At 33.4% G+C, this 18,810-nt stretch overlaps 2 protein-coding genes across 2 annotated transcripts in view; both read right to left on the reverse strand.

The window, feature by feature from the left end:
- LOC147065215 (potassium voltage-gated channel subfamily KQT member 1-like) overlaps window positions 1-18,810 on the reverse strand; it is a 306,976-nt gene that overhangs the window by 151,684 nt on the left and 136,482 nt on the right. The gene's annotated exons all lie outside the window — the stretch shown is intronic.
- Window positions 7,274-18,810, reverse strand: part of LOC147065216 (uncharacterized) — a 62,487-nt gene continuing 50,950 nt past the window's right edge. Inside the window, exons 3-6 of the mRNA XM_085956688.1 lie at window positions 17,871-17,939; window positions 10,399-10,571; window positions 8,208-8,386; window positions 7,274-7,705 (exon numbers count right to left, since the gene is read on the reverse strand). Of these exons, the coding sequence (XP_085812814.1) occupies window positions 7,500-7,705; window positions 8,208-8,386; window positions 10,399-10,571; window positions 17,871-17,939 (627 nt within the window). The 3' untranslated portion in view covers window positions 7,274-7,499. The remainder of the gene's footprint in view (window positions 7,706-8,207; window positions 8,387-10,398; window positions 10,572-17,870; window positions 17,940-18,810) is intronic.

Raw genomic sequence — 18,810 nt, forward strand, 5'->3', positions numbered from 1 at the left:
GCTCTAGCCTAGGGGCCCGGCGTAGCGGGTCGACCAGATAAATGAGATAAACACACATTTTAAATTTGCTCTAATAGTAAAAAAGGAGCATGTGGTGCTATTTTATTTCGAGGTTATTACCATCTAATAAGGTTGTGCGATGCTATTTTTGGTTGTTGTGTGTTGATACTCGACAATTCCATAATTCGATGTGTTAAAAAATCGCTAAAAACAAACTGAATTTTATTTGAACTCGAACACCATTTGGAAAACGTCACTGTAGAGCGTCAGACTGCTTTTAAACTTAGCGATAGGTAGGGGGGACCGCTTCAGGATGTGGGGGCCATGGGTTACATTATTTAGGCTGACATCTTCAGCGTCTCAAAAAATGTAGTTATTTCGTGACCCATATAATACGAGTATTATGATAAAACCGATGCGATTATTATTTAAAATTACTCTAAAAAATAATGTTGTGAATTGTCGCTTACACCCTTTTGTTTATATTATTAGATAGCCATCATGCTTGGCTCCATAAATTTAGTATTATATCATGTTTTTTTTTTATTAGAAAATATTTTTTTTATATAATATTAAAAAGTTTTAATACTTTGGTGTCCATACTAGCAAATATTGACACTATTTACTATATAGGTACACTAAAAACAGTTTTTGTGAGTACAACATAATAAAAATAGAATATTATGGATATTGTGTAATGATTAAACCATATATATATATATATATATCATCGTCATCATCAGCCAGGGTCACTCCACTGCTGGATGAAGGCCTCCCCAAGCTTCTTCCAACTCTCTAGGTCCTGTGTCTTTCGCTGCCACGTATTTCCGCCGAACTTTACCAGTTCGTCAATCCAGCGGCTTTTAGGGTGACCCTTAGGTATCACTGGATGACGGCATTTGTCCAGCGGCCGTCCTTTCGGCGAACAATGTGTCCCGCCCATCTCCATTTCAGCTGTTTGGCAATGTCTATTACATCCCGTACTCCTGTCTGCTTCCTAACCCATTCGTTTCTCTTACGGTCCTTTCGCGTGATGCCCAACATACACCTCTCCATGCCTCGCTGTGCGACTTTTAGCCTTTGGACATCTCTCGTGTTGAGGGTTCAGGTCTCGCAGCCATACGTGAGCACGGGTAGCACACATTGGTTGAACACCCTACGCTTATATATAAATAATTATATACTTATATAGTATTTTATAAGGATTATCTACTAGTTACTACCTATTCATTTATGCCCAAATATGTATTGACATAATTACACATAAAAACTTTATTTAATGTAATATTCTTTCTCACGATGAAACATAACAGGTGTTTCCGCCAATACCCGGGATTATCGTTACGTATGGAAAATTTTCATATATCGAAAAAGCGAAATCCCAAAAAACGACACCCGGAAATAAATGCGATTTTAATAATCCTAAATATGGAGGAAGGTATTGTAGGCTTATGTATCCATCGGTTTTATCAAATATTACAACAAAAAATACTTTTTGCCGGTTAGGTTCTGCAAAAGTGGATAGTGCCTATCGATTTTTATACAAAACATACAGAGTGTATTTTTATTACATATCACTCATATCAGAGATATTATTTATTATTATTATTTACCACTTTAGTGTAATCTTTCAATCAGATAAATTATGAAGATCACTTATAGAAAATCCATCTCGGTTAGGCAGTAGAGTTTGGTGGTATGACTCTGAGAATCGTCTGAATTTAATGATATATTAAGTAATAATGGATTCAAGTTTTGTACTATTCTATTTGAGTGGCTTTTTGCGATCCGGGTTTCGCCTTTCGGCATCTTCAGGCACTGTGTATACTCACCAAAGGTAAACACACAATCCATTAGAATTAAATTAAAATTCCATCAAGTACCTTCGGTCGATAGTATTAATAATATATTATGCATTTGAATATATTTGCTATATAATGTTAGATACAAATTAAATCTATATATATAAAAATCTCGTGTCACGGTGTTTGTGGTCGCACTCCTCCGAAACGGCTCGACCGATTTTTATGATTTCTTTAATGTATATTTGTTAGGTATGAGAATAGGTCGTAAAGTATATTTCATACCGCTAGGTGATTAGGGTGTCCTTATCCAGATTTTTTTTTCTATTTTTTTGACATTTTTTTTGTATTTTTTTTATTTGGCATTAAAAAATACCTATAACCCCAAATTATCACCCTCCTACCCCCACCCTCCCATTTTTAATCGCGATTTTAGTATTTTTGTATGAAGAAATTTAACCGTCGTTCGTATTTCAAACAGAACAAAATTATTTATGTTGTTGAATGACAGATGGCGCTACACCCGAGAAGAATTCACGAGAATCGTCGCGTCATTTTTACATTTCATTCGGCATATCACAACGCAGTGCGTGCAAAATTTTGTACGATTTATTTTAATTTATCTATTTGTGTGCCTGTATTACAGTGAATAATGCCAGCAAGACGCAAGGGGGGCCATTTGGGCCGTCGAATGAACAAAACAACAAACATGTGAAATAGTAGAACGGACGAACAAATCCAACAAGATAACGAAAATGTGCGTGTGAGCATGTCGCAATTGCGTGCATCTCAATCACAAGAGGCACGAGCAGAACGAAATTAACTACGACAATTGGAACGGAGACAAGCGCGCCGGTTCATAGTTAACAAATGCAGAGCAAATGACCGACAACGCCAACAAGTACATCGAGCATTTACATCCGCTTCGTTCCTTTGTCTCGCATTCGAGTACGAGCCAGATATTGAATATTCCGCTCATCCGAAAGTGCTGATTATTGCTATGGACAAAGCATGTCCCCATTGTCATGCGCTCAAATTCAAACATGAGTCAGCCGGGATATGTTGCGCATCAGGAAAAGTGCAACTACCAGAAATTGAGACACCAACAGAACCATTGAACGGCATTGAAAAACAATATCGAAGCCACCATTTTGAATGGCAAATTCCGAGCCGGAAATTTTTTGCTGCCACGAATTCTAATGATTCTCACAGACGTGCCAATTGAATTCAAACGCGTTCAATTTACTATTAGATTGGCATTCACAATAACAATCAATAAGTCGCAAGGCCAAACGATGTCTGTTTGCGGCTTAGATTTGGGCACACCATGTTTTTCACACGGATAATTATACGTGGCATGTTCTCGCGTGGGCTAACCATCGAGCTTATTTGTGTTGGCTAAAGACAGACTGACAAAAAATATTGTACACTCAATTGCTCTTCGAAATTAATATTGATTTTCTTTATTTCATTTTCCTACTTTAGGATAAAAAATATATTACTTTTTTTCACTTTACATTTAACTTTTAAGAGATCAAACAATGAATATGTATGTTACTTTAATGAAATACATTGAACTGAGAAAATGAATGGTTGGTGTTTTTTTGTTTTTATCGGCGGTCATCGTCTACAACGCTCCATTCCTCTTTCTGTCATAGATCCCATCCCCACACACTTACAATACATTCGTTATTTTTTATTTAACAACCAAAATATTCACTAGAAATAATTTATATGTCAGAACAACGTTTGCCGGGTCAGCTAGTAAAATATATAATGCACGTGTTGACAAAAGAATTGTTTGAAAAACTACTATAACCACAGGCATCTCGTTTACCAAAATACGGTTTTATTCTCAATTTTAAAATAACGACGTTTATAATAATAGCCATTTATGGTAGGTATTCACATAATATACCCATTGCTATTTCTAGGATAAGAAAAACTACGACATTATAATGGTAAATACACCTTTCCCATGAAGACCGCAGATTGTTCAGATATAGCACGCAAAATACCCAAAATTGTTCATTAAACCGTTATACAGCAACTGGGTGCTCATGTCTTTCACCGCTAAAGACGCGCTAGACGCGTGGCCATTAGATAGTACTTTCACTGCTGATGAGTTAATTACCACATTTAATTATCATGCTAATTACTTCACGCCAGGCGTGTATTTAGCAGTGACCGTGTTGTGGTAATTAACTAGTCAGCAGTGACTGTGTTATGTTGCCTTGACCACTGCTTTTCAATTTTTTTTGCGAAAAAGCGTTTCAGAACAACGGCATGATTCATAAAGAGATAACGTTGAAATCTTGCGAAACACTTTTGGATGGATGTTGAAAAGCTTCGGTCTAGTATTATACCGATCTCAAATGTTACTTACTTAGGGAATAATATGTCAACTGGATTTCTTGTATTAATAATTAGGTACCAATAATTATTCATTTTGATCAATTATTGAACATGTGGTGCATTGGCTATAATATAATGCAATTATACAACATAACAATATTATAGAAATGTGAATGCCAGTCGACTTTGACGGCAGTTTTTGTTTATGACTTAATGACGGGTCATCAAATTAAAAAAAGAAATACGACGTCCCCTGGATTCCTCAAATATTATCAACATTAAATGTGCGTTGTTTTTGCGTGAAAAAAATTAATGAATATTATAATACAGATGTAAATATTTGAAATAACATATTCTTCAACATATGTTTAAGTTTATCTTATATTTATCGACACTCGAGATTTATACCTTCTTAAAATCACTCATAGAAGATAACGTATTTCTAATTATTTTTGTATTACCAAAATGCTACAGCATTTTGAATGTTTGAATGAATGAATGAATGTGTCTTACATCTTTCTTATATGTATAATTTTTGAAAAAAAAGTATTAAAACATGTTATATATTATTAGTATAGAAACAACATTTCAACATACTTTTTTCAGAAATTATACCTATAAGAAAGACATTTTTAAAAACTTGTCTACATATTGCAAAAATGGAGACGGACGCTTTTGTTTCCAGAGCCCTCAATATTATTATATTGGCTATACTGAAAATGTACACAATATTTTTAAATGTGCTCTAGATAGTGAGATATGGCCGCGTATAATGTAATATTTACACCACTTATGACCACGGATGCCTGCGCAGCATGTCCGCCTCAATCACACACGCAAACAGTGCAAACATAAAGGTAGCTATACACACGGGCCAGTTACGAGTATTTGAGTTTCACTCGACGTGATTTATTAGCCCTGGCACATTGCATGGAATCGACTGTTGAGAATTCTGTGCACCCCGTCTATCGCTTTTAGTACCGCCACTGGAAGTAATTAGTATGGCACTGCTTTATATTGAACACTATACTGCCCTTCCAAGGAATAATAAGGCTGTAACTGACTCTCACACTCTGTCGAGATAAATGACATTATGGTTTTTTCAAACTTTTGTACTGTGCATTATTAAAAAAACGGTGACATTTTTTATTAGTAGGAGCTTCAGCTGAGGCATGGTATAAAAAGATCGTGACTACGCGACGCGCAGTTTGTACAAACGACGCGTGCAGAACAAAACAAAATTTGTCATACATATTCAACATGCGTCCATTTAATGTTATGTTTATTGTTATATTAGTAATAATAAAAATATATTCATTGACATATTTTCTTTTTCGAGTAAATGGGTAACATTTTTTAGTCATCTTTACACGATGAATATATTCCTACGACGCCATCACAAAACAAATTGACGTGCACACTGCTCGACTAGCGCTCTCCAATTGGTAACGAGTGCGAAATGTCGTCCCGCCTATTGTTGAAAATTATTGGCCGTTTCACTGATGTATGCTCTTAAAATACAAACAAAGTAATAATAAACAGTTACTAAAAAGCAGTTACTGCAATAAGTAATGACTGCCTTTTTGCTAAGAAATGAGTATCATTTTGGCAGATGTCCGGTATCATAAATGGCACGAAAAGTGAATATTTTGTACGTAAATATAAAATAGTTTTATGGTAATTTTATAATTTGATCATTAGATATCTACCAATTATTACAAACCTGTTAATGGAGGCGTTTGACTTTCAACTACTATAACTAGGGAAAAGACTTAAAATCTTTCGCTTGATGTTAACTATAGACGATTAACACATTTCTGAATTACATACAAACATTATAAAAAATAAATGAATTTCACAAACAATGTAACACGGAGGTTATTATTTTATTAAGGTAATTTGGTCGAAATCACGAACGGATTAGCATAATAATTAACAATGTATTAATTTAGATTAAGCTCTGTGATTTCAGAAAATTTCATTACACCTCAAGTGTTATTATAATATATTATATTATGATATTCATACTGCCTTGATTTGTGTGTTGGTAATAATTGTTTCAACGAACTTCTTATTTACTCGTTTAGTATAAACATTAAATACTACTTTCTACTTTGACTCAAATGGAATTGTACAAAACTTAAATCAATTAGAATTTTGAATTATAATTCCATTGAGTAGGTAGTTCCATTCCCTCAGTACCTCATTAATAATTTACTATTTGTTTATTAAGTATACTATTCATATTATTATATTAACTGGTAAGTATATTTATAAGATTATTGGCAGAGGAATCATTCATATTGACAATAATATTATTACGAAATTGAGATAAAACATGGCGTAGGCACATAATGTTGAATAGGCTGAAAAATTAATGCATTATAATTAAAATGAAATTGGTCAATAATAAATGAATAAATATAATAGTTGTTAGAAAGAACTCATTAAAATGATGAGCTGATATGGTATAAATAGAAAATTGTGATATTATCCGAAAAATACCAAAAAATATGTATACAAATCTATGCAATAATAAACAATCTCTTTCATTAATTTCAAAATTTTGACAAATTGTATGTATTGAATCTGTATTTAATGATGACATATTATATTATCTAGTAACTAATTATCTGCGTAGGTAGGTACCTACAGGTATATTTAAAAATGAATTTTCTATGGTTCTCTATGAATGCTTTTCCAATCATTATCAGCCATCTATTAAAAAAAACATATTGATGCCTATTGCCTACTGAAGCCGATTAAGACGTGTTCATACTTGAAAAAATTGGATGTCGTAAAAATTGGGTCTTTAAACGTTGATTACAATTAAATTCGATGAGAAAATACTCGTAGTATATTGAAGTATTTTATTTATGATTTTAAATGATTTTTATCATGTTTATTATCACTTCAAAAAGTTTTACCGTACGAAATCTTCACTATTCAGTGATATACTAAAAATTAAACAACTAATCTAAATTAGTACTTGTTATTTATTTTATTTTATCTGATCGCTACAGGTGCAAATTTTATTAATATATTAACCTAGAATTTGTAATAAAATACATTATTATAAAAAAATAGTTAAAAAATAATTCGTCCATGATCGAAGACTTAAATGAAATATTTATTAAATACACTAATTTATCGTGAAAAGAAGCATTTTTTAACATAATATTACTACAAACCATATTTAAAATATTTATTCTGTAGGAAGATAATATTTGAATTAGAAATCAGCTGTCAATTTTGTATACTTAACTATTTTTTAATATACTAGCAATTGAAAAGATTAAAGAGTTAAGATAAAAATGCTTTTATGCCAAAAAGCCTAAACACTCACACGCTAAAATGGTAAACAAAGCAAATCCATCCACCAGGATGCTCCAGGAAGACATACAGCCTCTCTTGAAAGGTTTTACCACGTTTTTGGTGGAAGATGTACTTGGCTTTGAACTCTTGGTCAATGGGCAGGTAGATTGGATAGTAAGGGTCGGGTACACCACGCGGAGCAGGTGTCTCTTCCGCTTCTTCGGCGAGATCTTCTGTTAAAGAAAAAATAGAATAAGTGTGAAATTATGATATATATGAAGACTGATAAAGCAGTAACACAGCTGTAAAATTTAAATTGGATAAGCCCCTCAGCAAAATATAACCGATTTAAGGATTGTTATGTTTTGTATCAATTGATAATGATCCATTGCAGCGGACAAAACCGGTCATGATTATTACTAAATTAGTGGAATAACTAAAGCATAGTTATTATTGTTAAATAATTAATTGTGTTTTACAAAATGATACCTACATAATTACGTTTTATTTTAATTATTTTTCCGTAGTTGTCAATGCAATACTAAAGTAAGTCATTAAAAATAACCATTCTGTAGACTGTAAAGTTAATTTAAGTAAAATTATAGTTTGAATTCTATTCAACATATTATTATGCTATAATTTCTACATGTATTATGTAATTTTACAAATTAAACGTCAATTCAACTACTAGTTATAATTATATTCTATTAGCATTCATAAAAACTAATTTCTCACCGGTATCATTTTCATTGTCATCTCCCGTTGCTCTTGGTGGACTTGTTCGTGTCCCTTTGGTGGGTCCTTTCACCGGTTTTGCCAAGCCCTTCTGTGGTTTGACGGGAGTTGGTACTCTTCGATGGTGCGCCTCTTCGTACTTTTGGGCTCCTTTCAGGCGACGAAAAAATGGGAACCTGCTAAAAATAAAGCAAAATATGATTCGTAAAAGCATTATCGTACAAATTAATAGTAGACTAAGTAAATTACCATATTATCTCATAAGCAGATTGACCTCTACATATTATTATAGGTTATAATATTAATAACACAAAAATAGATCCCGCCGTGTGAATATGAAGCATCATAGTCGTATATGCCTGGAAACGTTTCAGGAGCAGTTACCTAAGTCTCAAGTATGTTTTGACAAAGTCAAACATGACTCTACGTTAAGAGTACTCATGGATAAAAGCAATAATAAAACATAAATCAAATGCTAATAGTATACAGCTGCCAAATGATCTAATTGAAGAGATCTTCATCTTTCCAGTTAAAAAAATAATAGAATTGGTATTTGTGGCGTTGATGTCAATAGCTGGTTGGATCGATCAGCAATTCTTCCCTTTTACAAAGGATGTGGTTTGCATACTGTACTTCTCCGAAACATGAACATGTTGGTCGGGTTACAAATACAAACTAATAAATATTTTTTTACGAGAAATTTTTATTATTTATTTACCCAAATCATTGATCCTAGCATATAATCAAATATCCCCGGCCTCGGCTAGGCCCATGACCTAAAACTTCAGATATGTATACTCTACCAATCAGGCTAATGCGGGTGAATTATATATTAATAAACAAAATTATCAATACATTTAGATTATTCTGACATTTTTGAGATACAGCGAATATTACAGCACAAAAATGACGTATGTTACTTTACGTCATTATATACTACATATATTATAATACATTGGCCACTGTCTACGAGTGTATTGTTATCATGTCCGGTGGTTATAATCTTTTACCTCTATCCAACAGATAGACTTCGCGCATTGGTATCCGCGCATTGCACGAATATCAATATATCGACATGTTCAGGGGCTGATTCGATTGATTTAAAACGGTGTTATTAATAATTAATAATGTTTTCGCCAGCATATGGCATCCTAAACTCGATAAACCTACAGAAAAACTTAGTTGAAATTTTAAGTGGCACCGTCCTTCGTTATTTATAATAATTAAAATGTAGGTATTAACGACTTTATTTTGTTTATTATATTTCAGTGAATTTGCACACCTAATAATATTGGTAGGCATTGTCTATTGTTGAAGCTTTGCGGATAAAAGGCGTACATGTGACGTATGCACAGTTAAAAATAAGTACCAAGTAGTTTTAACATAATCATATTATAATATGTGTTTACACGGTTTATGCATGGAACATAGTACACACACGTAATTACTTTGTATGAAAAATTATAACCATTTATTCCTATTCGGATTATATCCCATGGGCATAATGTTATTATTTTCAAAGCATAGTATGTATTTTACTATGTTTTTATTAGCTCGTATTCTTGTTTGTCCCGTACAGATGTTTTATTGTTTGTCCAAGATTTTTAACTAACTTCCCGACTAGCTAGACATTTAAAACTTTTAGAATATATCAGAACACGACGGGAATGATTTTTTTTAATACTTTTAGCCATCTTTAAGCAGAAATGAATTTATTTTCAGTTAATTCTGTTTTATATGTTTCGGAAAAAATTTGTTTAAAGTAATATTTACTACTCACTATTATTGGTTGCTAAGTGGGTCCTAGCAATTAAATTATTAATATATACGATGGAAATCAATATGAAATATCAAAATGACATTTCAGTATTCTATATTTATTAATACATAGAATTGTCAAGTTTATATGATTCAACAGAAAATTTAAAAACGTGGCAGGTATATAAAAAGCTCTTTTCATCTTGTAATTAATTAATATAAACATTATTTAATATCCATAAATATCATATTTTTTGTATAACAGTACTTAATAGAGAATTATATGAAAACAAGACCACATTGAAGAGTTATGTAGAATTTATAATTGCATATGTAACTTTAAAGTCGATTTACTTAAACTTGGTCACAAATGACTTGTGTTCGTTCAATTGTCTGCACTGCAATTATTGTAAGTAGTAGATTTAATATTTACCTCTTATGCTCGTGATCCGCCTGCGCTGGTGGTGTGTCATCGCAGAGCTCGTCTTCACTTCCTCGCAGGAGATGGTCGGCGAACCCTTCGAGGAAGGCGCTCTCATCAGTCTTGCTCTCAAAGACAGAGTCAGGAGTTTGACCAGAAGGATCCACAGGCGGACTAGCAGGACGCTGCAATAAGGATAAACAAAGCTGTTATCGCTGGCGAATGATTGAAGCCTAAACGAGAAGGCGGCGATCGAACCAGACCAGTCCAATGAATTATATTGGAAAAACTCTCGGTTTTCTCTACAGCCAACCCCAAACGGACACGTAGATTACCACCAAATAAACATTAAATATATTAAAAAAAATATTTTGTCTCGACGTCTTCAATAATAAATAACTACTTAATTATTATTATAATTGGGCATCACGCGAAAGGACCGTAAAAGAAATGAATGGGTTAGGAAGCAGACAGTAGAACACGATGTAATAGACGTTGCCAAACAGCTGAAATAGAGATAGGCGGGGCACATTGCTCACCGAAAAGACGGCCACTGGACAAATGCCGCTATCCAGTGGTACCCAAGGGGCACAAAATGGCCACAGGGTCGCCCTAAAAGCCGCCGGATTGACGAACTGGTAAAGTTCGGCGGAAATACGTGGCAGCGAACGGCACAGGATCGAGAGAGTTGGAAGAAGCTTGGGGAGGCCTTCATCCAGCAGTGGATTGACCCCGGAGGTTGATGATGATGATATAATAGTATATGCAATGTTAACGCATATTAAACTGAACTTTCATTATTGAATATGGCAACGTTGTACCAGCTTGAATATCACATAGTTACTACATACTGTCCAAATGTGATATAAAGTGTAAATATAAATTGCTAAGTATGCTCCCATAAAGGAAAATTAACCATATATGTCTGGACCAAACCTGCTTATTTGGTATAATTTATCTCGCGTACATATTAAATCAAACCAATTTTAAATGCAGGCACGCAGAAATCAGTGGAGTGCATAAAGTAGCTATACATACTCGTAACTATATAAACATTTATATTAATACCGGTAATAATATAATAATTATTTTCTTTAAGTTTTGTCATCGCTTTCATTCCGAAAAACACTATCAAACTGATTATTATTTTAAGAGCAATCAATAATTTTATTGTAACTAGTTGGAAATTGTAAAAAAATGTAATATTAGATGTCTGGTATTAGTACATATGGGAAGAAATGTATTACTCATTATTATTTAAATGGATTTTCAATATTTTCTTAGAGATTATTTAATGGTACCATAATTATCTAGATAACGGCAAAAAAGATATATATATATATTACAAATTACACCATATGCGAAATAACGAAATGCGCATGGATTATTGCTGACAGTATGTATTATTGCGGCCATAACAATAAAATGCACATGTAAAGACGTATTCTCGAGCAAGTTGCAAGATTAGATGCATGAATTAAAAAAAGCTTAGCAGCTTCTGAATCTTCACGCGACAGTTGGAACTTGCGCAGTAAAATGATAGTGGCAAACCTGCCGGAAAAAAACTAACTACACCGTATAGAAAATTTTGACGTTTACCAATTTTCACAACCAGTGAAATAGCACCATATAATGACAATAACGCGTCTGACTTACGCTTGAAGAATGGGATTGGTGAAACAGTCAACACTTTTATGTGTAAACAGTTATTATAGTTATAGTTTAATTTACACACTATTGGTGCCAGTAAATCTATGCACGTCTACAGGCGCAATTATGTTCATCTATACTCTACAAGGAAACACATTTGTATTTTATTGGGGATATTTTCGATTTTAGATATTTCTCCATACCGTTAGAATTGGTTCATTCAATGTATCTCTCATATTTGACACGTTTTTTTTATTAAACTTCCACTTTTCGTTACTGTAGTAGCAATATTATAATAGTAATGTGGGAAAAATGTAATTTTGCGCCGCCAAATGTGGCATACTGCTTAAAATAAAATAGATTAGTGAACATTAGAAATAATATAATGTATCAGAATCTCGTTGATCGCAAGTAATATTATTTAATATAATAGGAATGGCCCCCACAAGGGGGGCTGATAGGGCGTTAGCCTTGTGGCCCTAGATTAGGGGGGCCTGGCATGGTAGCTTGACCAGTATAGTGAGATAAAAATTCACCACAAATTTCCTCCAATGGCAAAAAAATCACCTGCGACGCTATTTCACGGGCAGTATTTTATAATTATTTTTAGTGTGTTTCCTGACTAATAAAAATGACTATCCAACATGGCGAATGGTCGCATATTACTTGGCTATCACAAAAAGGGGTCGCAATCAGTGCTTCAATAATACAAGTGAATTTGTTTAGAAATTAAGTAAGTTTATCTCACGGAATACCATTTAGAGAACACTAATGTAGAATATTACACTATTCTTAACCTTATCGATAGGTTGGGAAGCCTGACAAACATTGTGACCTGGAGGCCCGCTTTAGGATGTGGGGGGCATGATAATAGTGGTGTATACTTTCATAAAATGCCATTATATCTTATATCAACACACAGTAGTAAAAATTACAACACGCCACTGGATGAAAAACGCGTTAAACAACTTTGAAATATTTAATACCTTATAAAGGTTAATTTAATTTGCTCAGGTGCAAAAATGACTTGCTGAATTTCACACACTTAAATAGTTCACGGTAAAGTTTGATCGTAGCCCTTATGAAAATAATATAATTATAAAACTTTACGAATCAGATAACCTTACGGCAAGCTGTAACATTGATAATTATTAAAGAATTTGAAATACGGCTAGAAAAATCAAACAGATTTCGGGTCCAAGATATTCTATTGTGGTTAAATTTTATTGTTAGTCATCGAAATTAAAATATTCTAAATAATGATGAAACATACCTGTTTTTTTTAAACTAATATTGGTAATTAACCATTTCTTTTATTCAACGAATAATTCACAAGATTTAAGAATGTACAATTCTAATTATTGAACATACATAATTTTGAAAAACGCTTTCTGAGAAAATATATTATAACCAATAGAAAAAATCTTTTTGAAAAAAGTAAGCCACCCCGGCAGGGAATCGAACCCTGCATCTCCCGGGTTTACGTCCCATCCGCGCATTACCTCTATGCTACGCAGTGACATACTAATTGCGATAAACTTTAACTATTGGCCACTTTTAATACCCACTAATCAGCGCTCTTCTAAATCAAGCTACTTTGGCAATCGATTTTTGTTTATTAAAACCAAAGTAGATACGTATCACTTCAATTACTAACCGACTTCGTGGATTTCTCCAATATTTTTATGATATAACTTACTTGAACTTGATAATAATTTATAAATAACTATTTCTTTTATTCAAAGAATAATTAACAAGATTTAAGAATGTACCATTCTAATTATTGAACATATATATAATTTTGAAAAGCACTTTCTGAGAAAATATATTATAACCAATAGAAAAAATCTTTTTGAAAAAAAAAAAAAAATAATATTGGTAGTTCGTATGTGGCACAAAAAGGTGTGATGCATATTACTCAGTTTTTCTTTTTTATATTTAGGGTTTGTCGGAATATAACAAAATTTCCTTCGACGTCTTTATTACTTGTATAATCATTTTTTGACGGTCGAATTTGAACTGTCAGCATCCTCGGATAATATATATCTATATTCAAACAATATTAATCATACACGCAGTTAGGCAACGTCATTTTGATAATTTATAAATGCATAACGCAATCTAGATTATATTATAAAATTAACACGCCTTATCTTGACAGTATGAGTGCTGTAATAAGGGCGAAAGTGAAGAATTTGGGGCATCTTTGCGAGATTAGCTTAGCTGATAATCTGTAGACTTTATAAAAAAAATTACACGGCCTTTTGATAACTTGTATTTTCTCATATTAAATCGTCATATTAAAATTTATAATAAAGCCATATTTGGTAGAGGAAGGACTAAGTCTTCTATCATTGCGGCCAAGATGAAACCATTTTGGAACAGTGATAGTATCATTTGAAAATAACGATAGCAATGCCGAAATGAGTCGCCTGAAATGCCAAAAGAATCTGACACTATACCACACTAGAAGGCATACTATAGCTGTGTTCCAAATTGATGAGTTCATTCAAAAAAATACATATGTCAATTTTTATAGAAATTGACATTTGAATGCCATCTTGCGGGCGTTTACAATACCTATCTATCCTTGTTTTTCGATATTACAAATATGGCATAGGTCAGAAGATGTAAGTCTGAAAAATCGTTGTTCCTACTAAAACGTCATAATATGTTCCAAAGGTTTCTTCTCTTTCTCGAAAAATCATATTTTTTGACAAATGTCGTTTTTGTAACCAACACGTCAATTATTATTCAATGTTCATTAAATTTAATATATTATATTCAAATACTATATTCGGTAAATTATTCATTTTTATGTTCCGCGTTTTCCTTGAAATATTTATTATGTTTTATGACAGTTTTATATGTTGTTATCGATAGGTCCAGTGACGTCCCGTGGGGGTAGGCAGATTGAGCGTCGCTTGGGGGCGGAAGTTACTCAGAAGGCCGTAGATCGAAGAGAATCATTTTTAATAGCTAAAATTATTTTGTTTACGTTGTACAATAATAGCATAGTAAAAATGGTATGAAAATACTAACTCTGTGTATTGATAAATGGTACAAACCAAATGTGTCAGAAATATCAATCAAATACGACCTCAGACTCTGGTGATTTGGGAGTCTAACTTGATTACCGATATTATATTTATTCGCTTTTTACAACTAAATTTAATTTTGTATGTTTTAGTGGTATATGTTTTGTTAGTAATGTATCGATACAACACATTTCTTAGATATTGGAGTCATGAAAGGACGATAAAAAATATGGGGCGGCATTTTGTCTACGGACGTCACTGGATAGGTATATTCTTTGGTACTTTTGAATTAAAAAAATGCAAAAACAAAAAAAAAATCTTTTTATTCTGAATTATGATTTTATAATTGCATTAGGTATTGTTTTTTAATTGGCGACCTGTCGGCAATTGAATATTTTCAGATTTATGTAAAATGACGTTCCTTTTTCAAACTATCGTTTATAATAGAAATTCATAGTTTAATTTTTTTATTTTTTTTAAATAGTAATACGAGGGTGGGTCAATAATTCCTTAGAAAAAAGCATTAAAACAGTTTTTATTTTTGTATTTTTTTTTATTTCTCAACATAATCTCCTTGGAGCTCAATACACTTGGTTAGACGTTTCTCAATTTTTTTTAAACCGTCAGAAAAATAAGTTTTCGGAAGGTCCTCAAAATAAGCATTTGTCCGATCGATGACTACTTTATTTGAAAAAAAACGTTGTCCACTTAGCCATTTTTTTAAGTTTGGGAAAAGGAAAAAGTCACTGGGGGCTAAATCTGGCGAATACGGTGGGTGGTCGACCAATTCGAACTTCTGTTTAAATTTTCTATTTAAAAACTACAATACAAAATTTAAAGTAGATTTAATGTTGACTTGTGGGTATTTAGTTGCATCGGTGCAGTATAAAATCCACTTAAAATTTGATAGGTTTAAGGCATAAAGTCCACTAAAGAGGACTTGCGGGGCGCTCGCGCATATTCTATGTGAATCATCAAAAATACGAGGGTGGGTCAATAAGTCCTTAGAAAAGCCGACAGGTGGCGCGACTAGTACTGTAAGCGGTTTGTTTTCATGCAGCGGCACTACCGATTCAGTATGCTGCGAAGTTTCAATCAGATTGGTCAGGTTGTTGTGTGTTTCTCGTACATTGAAAAAAAAATTTGCTTGTGGAAAATGGAAAAATGAAAAATGGAGAAAATTGAGTTTAGAGCTGTTATTAAACATTTTAATATAAAAGGGTTAACAGCAAACGAAATAAAAAATGAGTTGGATTTAGTTCACGGCATATCTGCTCCTTCACTTGCAACTATTTATAACTGGTTAAATGAATTTAAACGTGGTCGTACATCAACAAAGGATGAACCACGCTCAGGACGTCCTGTAGAGGTGACTACACCAGAAATGATCAATAAAATCCACGATATGGTGTTAAGTGACCGAAGATTAAAGTTGAGTGAGATAATTGAGGTTACAGGGATCTCAAAAGGTAGCGTCATTTCTATTTTACATGACAAATTGGGCATGAAAAATATTTCTGCAAGATGGGTGCCGCGTTTGCTCACAGTCGACAATAAACGCAATAGGGTGGTGGCCTCTAAAGCCCTGTTGTCGCTCATGCAACGCAATCCGGATGAATTTTTTCGTCGCTTTGTGACTGTAGATGAAACATGGATACACCACTATACTCCCGAGACGAAAAAACAGTCAAAGCAGTGGATTGCGAAAGGCGAACCATGTCCAAAGAAGGCGAAAACCGTAAAATCAGCTGGTAAGGTTATGGCTACTGTATTTTGGGATGCACGTGGAATTATTTTCGTTGACTATTTGGAAAAAGGAAAAACAATATCAGGGGATTATTATGCATCTTTATTGGACCAGCTAAAAAACAAAATTGAAGAAAAACGGCCTCATTTAAACAGGAAAAAAATCCTCTTTCATCAGGACAATGCCCGTGTTCACACATGTTTGCGATCAATGGCTAAAATTGAAGAATTGAAGTTCGAATTGGTCGACCACCCACCGTATTCGCCAGATTTAGCCCACCAGTGACTTTTTCCTTTTCCCAAACTTAAAAAAATGGCTAAGTGGACAACGTTTTTTTTCAAATGAAGAAGTCATCGATCGGACAAATGCTTATTTTGAGGACCTTCCGAAAACTTATTTTTCTGACGGTTTAAAAAAAATTGAGAAACGTCTAACCAAGTGTATTGAGCTCCAAGGAGATTATGTTGAGAAATAAAAAAAAAATACAAAAATAAAAACTGTTTTAATGCTTTTTTCTAAGGAATTATTGACCCACCCTCGTACAACGTAATCAAATACGCCAGCGCACACTGGATTTGACGACGCATTGTGCCCGCGCGCCCCATGATTCATCGTTTTTTGGCTTCTTAGCGATACGAATTAACGAAAATACAACGTAATCCATTCATTGAACACGGCAAGCAAAATTACGCTCCTCGAAGCGTTGGCGATAGACGGGCGAGAAGCCATTATTTAATAACAGTAAACCCATTGTTTAGTTTGCTGCGTGTCCAATATTTCGCTGGTAGAATGATGTCATCGTGAATATTAATTACAAGCCCCGATAAATAATATAATATTTTTATTGCTTTGTTATGAGAGACGCTGATAATAATAATTATTTTGTGCTCCTTGAGCCCCTTATTACATTGGTGAAGGGTAATGCGCGGGTGGGAGGGGGCTTACTCAGTAGTGAGCGCACCGAGCGCTTTTTTGGTGGGCTTTATGCCTAAGGCTTTGCGTGAATGATTTAATTCAATAAAATATCGATTTCTTTTTTAAATACTTACGGGATTATTTTGAACTGGGCTTTGTAGAACACTAAGGACGAGGTCGCCAGGCCGTGACACCCCTGGTACCTAAAAAAAGAAAAAAAATTAAAAAAAATGTTATCATGTTACTAAGTTAGTACCTATATATTTATAAATTAATTAATATAATTGATAAAATCGTAAAAACATTAACACTTGCCCGCGAGGCATTACAAATATAATATATACTGATTAATTGAAAATTATAATGATATCCTGGCAATAATACTTGATTGGATTTTAGTGTAGTATCCCCGGATAGAAAAACTAAACAAAAATACTGTATCGGAAATACTGGGTTGAACTGGTTTATACTGGTAGTGGTTGAATAAACAATTAGGTATTCATAAATATTTTATTAACGTTCACGATGGCAGAGTGGTATCGTAACAGCTACGTTAGTAAGTCCGAATCCCGGGTATGGCAAAATTCACATGTTGTTTTTCATGGTAAATGGGCGATAAAACAAAATCTTTTACAAAACCTCTTCACGAGGTGGCCTCGATCGACACCGGATTGTAGAACTAAATGAGAAAAAAATGTATTACAAAAGATTGAAGAATGCTCAGCTAAAATAAAATTATGCAGTTTTTTTTACTTATATGATTGTAAGTGAATTGAATCTGCGATTAAAAATGGCAACGGTTTTGAACGCGAAAAGCAGCGTTGCCATGCTAATTAAGATTTTCGCATCTATCAATCTATTTTGATATATGCATGGCTTACTTTGTTATTTCGTTTCAAGGTAACGTCGATAATCTATGGATATATGCCTAAATATAGTAGATAATTATTATACTCAATTATTATCAGTAATACAAAATAATTACGACAAATAATGTCGTCGGGGTCATGCCTGTGCTATTTAGGACACCCGCAAAGGGGTAGTGATAGCCGAAGTCATTTCCGACTTCCGGTA

Source organism: Rhyacophila brunnea, unplaced genomic scaffold (assembly GCF_057557595.1).
Source record: "Rhyacophila brunnea isolate RB1 unplaced genomic scaffold, BYU_Rbru_1.0 scaffold_6, whole genome shotgun sequence".
Taxonomy (NCBI): Eukaryota; Metazoa; Arthropoda; class Insecta; order Trichoptera; family Rhyacophilidae; genus Rhyacophila; species Rhyacophila brunnea.